Here is a 3,813-nt window from a genome sequence, read left to right on the forward strand (position 1 = left end):
AATTAAATTCGGTTAAGTTGGATTCCAGTTCAAATGGTTAGAACTCTAAATCTTAACCCGAAACCTATCCAGTAGCCTGAACGGTTGAATGTCTGGTTTTGTTTCTAGAACCTTGGTGAAGAGGAATCTATCTAACCTTGAAGAAACCGTGTAACCCCTATTGACAGACCAATTGAATTTTGCATTGGATAGTGGAGGTTCCTTAAGGCCATAAATCACAATTTAAATGAAAACATTAAAGTCTCGCGTGATAGATGTAATTCTCCCATGGAAACCTTATAGCATTAAGTCCAATTAGTTATTATTATTAGAAAAAGAGAAATCAAGTATGTGTTGCAGTCTTAGAAAACACGAGGAAAGAAATTCAGAATTGCAATGTCTTGGTAGATATGTGGCGTTGCTGAATTTGCAATTAGAGATATATAGTGGTGCTTCATCTGTATATCATTCTACCTTTGATTTTGTTATGGGTTTTTACATTTTTTGCTTATAAAGTGTCACTTGTTTGTTTTTCATTTGTCAGAGGAAATACACACTTGCTTGTATGCTACTAAATATACTTTCTTGTAATCTGATTGTGAAAATGTACTTCTTTCTTTGTATTCAAACAAGTCTATAAGTGGTTTTTAATAATTAGGTCACTTCTTAAGGTAGTCTATATCTATCTGGCTGCTTCAAAGCTGAGGGAAGAAAGTTATATTTTATTTTCTGTTCTTTCTTCCGAGTGAGTGACTGTGAGTATGAGTAATGGTATGAGGTAGTGGATGCCAATTTAGAACTGTAAATTTTGTTTGTTTTGACTCTTTGGATGATTGATGGGACTGGGAATCTTATGTGTGATTGCGAGAAGAAATTTGTTTCTTGAAAATAAAATTTATTTATGGGAATTACCAAAGGATAGAATGGTTTAATATTTTGATCTGTCATGCTCATGAGACTGTACTGGCTGCATTGTTTGCATCCCTAGCTATATTTTATTTTTGTTATGGTTTTGGTATACAATAAATCAGTCTTATACGATCCCTTCTAACTTGTTAACAATATATAGTACTTTTACAACTCTATCATTTAGCTCATTTGTTATTTTGAAATATAAAAAAACTGTTCTGGTAGAGTCATCACTCATCACCTGGTAGAGTCATCTCACTTTTTGTAGCACATTAAATATCCCAGACTGATAAAAACTTTTGGGACTGTATTGTAACTTCCAACCTTTGGATATTTTGACTCTACACATTGCATAAGTTACGTTACTTAATTGATGGATTTCAATGTATTGTTACCAATCATATCTGTTGCCAATTGCGTGTCAGATCCAGATAGTTAAAGGTTCTGCCACATTTATTTGAGAAAGAGAGAGAGAGAATCATTCAGCAAATATGAAAGAGGAAGAGGTCAATCGATGCCAAATTCAAGAATGGTACCCGAAGTTCAAATCTGTATCTATCAAGACCATAATTCATAAACTCCCTGAATCTTTTATTCAGTACCTTCTTGATGACTCTGGGACATTTTTGTTGCCTGCTTCTGTGTTGGATGAGGATGCCTTGCCGAATAGAATTTATAATTCGGATGATGAAGATTTTCAGGTGTCAGAAGGAACTGCTGATGAAGCAGAAGAACCTTCTCCACCGCCTTCATTTCCAGAACTTGAGTTGAAAATTAAGGAATCCATCGAGTCCCTTGGGGGTGCAGTCTTCCCCAAGTTGAATTGGAGTGCCCCAAAAGATTCGGCTTGGATAAGTACTTGTGGCAGCCTTCGTTGCACCTCTTTCAGTGAGATTGCGCTCTTGTTCCGCGCATCTGACTCATTGGTGCATGATTTGTGCCACGCTTATGACTCTTGCCAAGATAAATCTTTGTCCAGACCCCAAGAGTTTTTTCTTGCCCTTCGAAAATGGTATCCATCCCTTCAACCTGACATGGAGTTCCGTTGCTTTGTGCGAGATCAGAAATTACTTGGAATTTCTCAGCGAGAAGTTACTACCTTTTATCCTCCTCTGCTTAAAAAGAAGAGCAGCCTCCAATTGCTGATACAGGGATTTTTCAACAGTTATGTTAGAGATAGATTTGAGTCCGAAAACTACTCATTTGATGTTTATATTACAAGGGACGAGAGAGTTAAGATCATGGACTTCAACCCTTGGGGTGCCTTTACATTGCCATTGTTGTTTACGTGGGATGAATTAGAGCATATCCACAATGGAGGAGGTGATGCGGAGTTCAGAATTATTGAAGATCATTGTGGTGTTAGGCCAGGCTTGAAAACTGCTGTTCCATATGATTACTTGGATACTGCCCCAGGAAGTGGTTGGGATCAATTTCTGAGGAATGCACATGAGGAGTTACATCGACAAACCATGTCTACTGACGCAGGTGCATAACAATTAGATGCTGTTTCTCATCTGCCAACTTTGAGTAGAAAACAGAAAAGTAGATATTTTGTTCCCTAGTCTGAGCTGTTTGACATTCATACTGGATGTCGGAAAACATTAAAAATTTCTACCTGTTCCAGAGGTATTTCTTTCCTTTTTAACAAATATGTAACTGGTTTTGCTACGCATATGCTTAATGTTTTGAATGTTCCCTTCCATGTAGATTTACATATGCGATTTTATGAGGTTATCAAAGCTTGACTTAATGCGTGGTATTGTATTTTAGGTCCTCAATTGAGTCGAGTTTACATGTTTAGCTTTATGATTCAAGATTCACCTAAAATCATGTTAAACTAGTTTACTCTACAAGTTTAAGTTATATAATATTATTAGTTTATTTAGAAATATGATATTACTATATTGCCATATTTTGCTAATAAATTCAATTGCACCCTACAAAAAAAAAAACTTGATGGCTCAAGTATAGGATGGTTTTGGTTTATTCCATCTAAAAATTTTTATTTTGCTTTGGGTTTTTTTTTTCTATTAAGTATTATTAGATTTTATTGTGTCTCTGCCATTTAGATCTAGTGTTGACTAGCAATATTTATAAGTATCAAAAGGAGAGATTAAAATATTTTTAAGGGGAAAAATGCAAAATTCCTATCATTGATATTAATTGCACATTTTAAAGAACTTTCAATGACCAGAATTTAGAATAAAATGAACTAAAAACAAAAGGATTAAAGTTAAAATAAAAATTTTGGAGAGATCAAAATTTATCTTTTTAAAAAAAAAGAAACAATAAATAAAAGCCACATATATTCTCTTATTAAGGGCAATTACATTCCGGAAGGCTTGGATGCATGAAACATTTGGTAGTTGCACCAATAAGAATAAAATTGCATGGATGCCCTACCAATTATTATAAATTAAAATTGCCTCGAATTGTTTGACCAATACCTTAGTACTTATTGCTAAACAATACTTTTATGTCTCAAGAGAGCAATGTATGTTTCTGGAAAATAATGGGGGCCCTCTTTAATTTATTTTATTTTATTTTTCCTTTTCCTGAAGATGAAGCCATACAAGTGGTGACAAGCATTGTTCACAGCACAAAATTATCAAGTTTTGTTGCTGTTTTTATTTCTGGCCTTGTCTCTCATATAACAGGCTGTAACCCGTGACAATTTTGGATTGTTATTATTTTGTTACTATTTGATATATCCAATATCCATATATGGTAGATGCATCTTCCAACCTTTAATATATAAAAGCATAAGTTAATATCAGTTATCTAATATATTAAAAAAAATTAATGTATAATAGAAAATAGTTTAGTCTTGATTAACTTTTTTTAAACAATTAAATCTTGATTCTAATTATTAATCACAACATTAGTATTATCTCCAAATTATATAAAATAAATATTTGGAAA

At 33.6% G+C, this 3,813-nt stretch overlaps 1 protein-coding gene across 4 annotated transcripts in view; it reads left to right on the forward strand.

The window, feature by feature from the left end:
* LOC107605694 (cell division cycle protein 123 homolog) overlaps positions 1-2,641 on the forward strand; it is a 5,546-nt gene extending 2,905 nt beyond the window's left edge. For all 4 annotated transcript variants that reach the window (XM_016307657.2, XM_021105359.1, XM_016307658.2 and 1 more), the window contains one exon: positions 1,314-2,641. In XM_016307657.2, the coding sequence (XP_016163143.1) occupies positions 1,380-2,384 (1,005 nt within the window). In that variant the 5' untranslated portion in view covers positions 1,314-1,379 and the 3' untranslated portion in view covers positions 2,385-2,641. The remainder of the gene's footprint in view (positions 1-1,313) is intronic.

Source organism: Arachis ipaensis, chromosome B06 (assembly GCF_000816755.2).
Source record: "Arachis ipaensis cultivar K30076 chromosome B06, Araip1.1, whole genome shotgun sequence".
Lineage (NCBI taxonomy): Eukaryota > Viridiplantae > Streptophyta > Magnoliopsida > Fabales > Fabaceae > Arachis > Arachis ipaensis.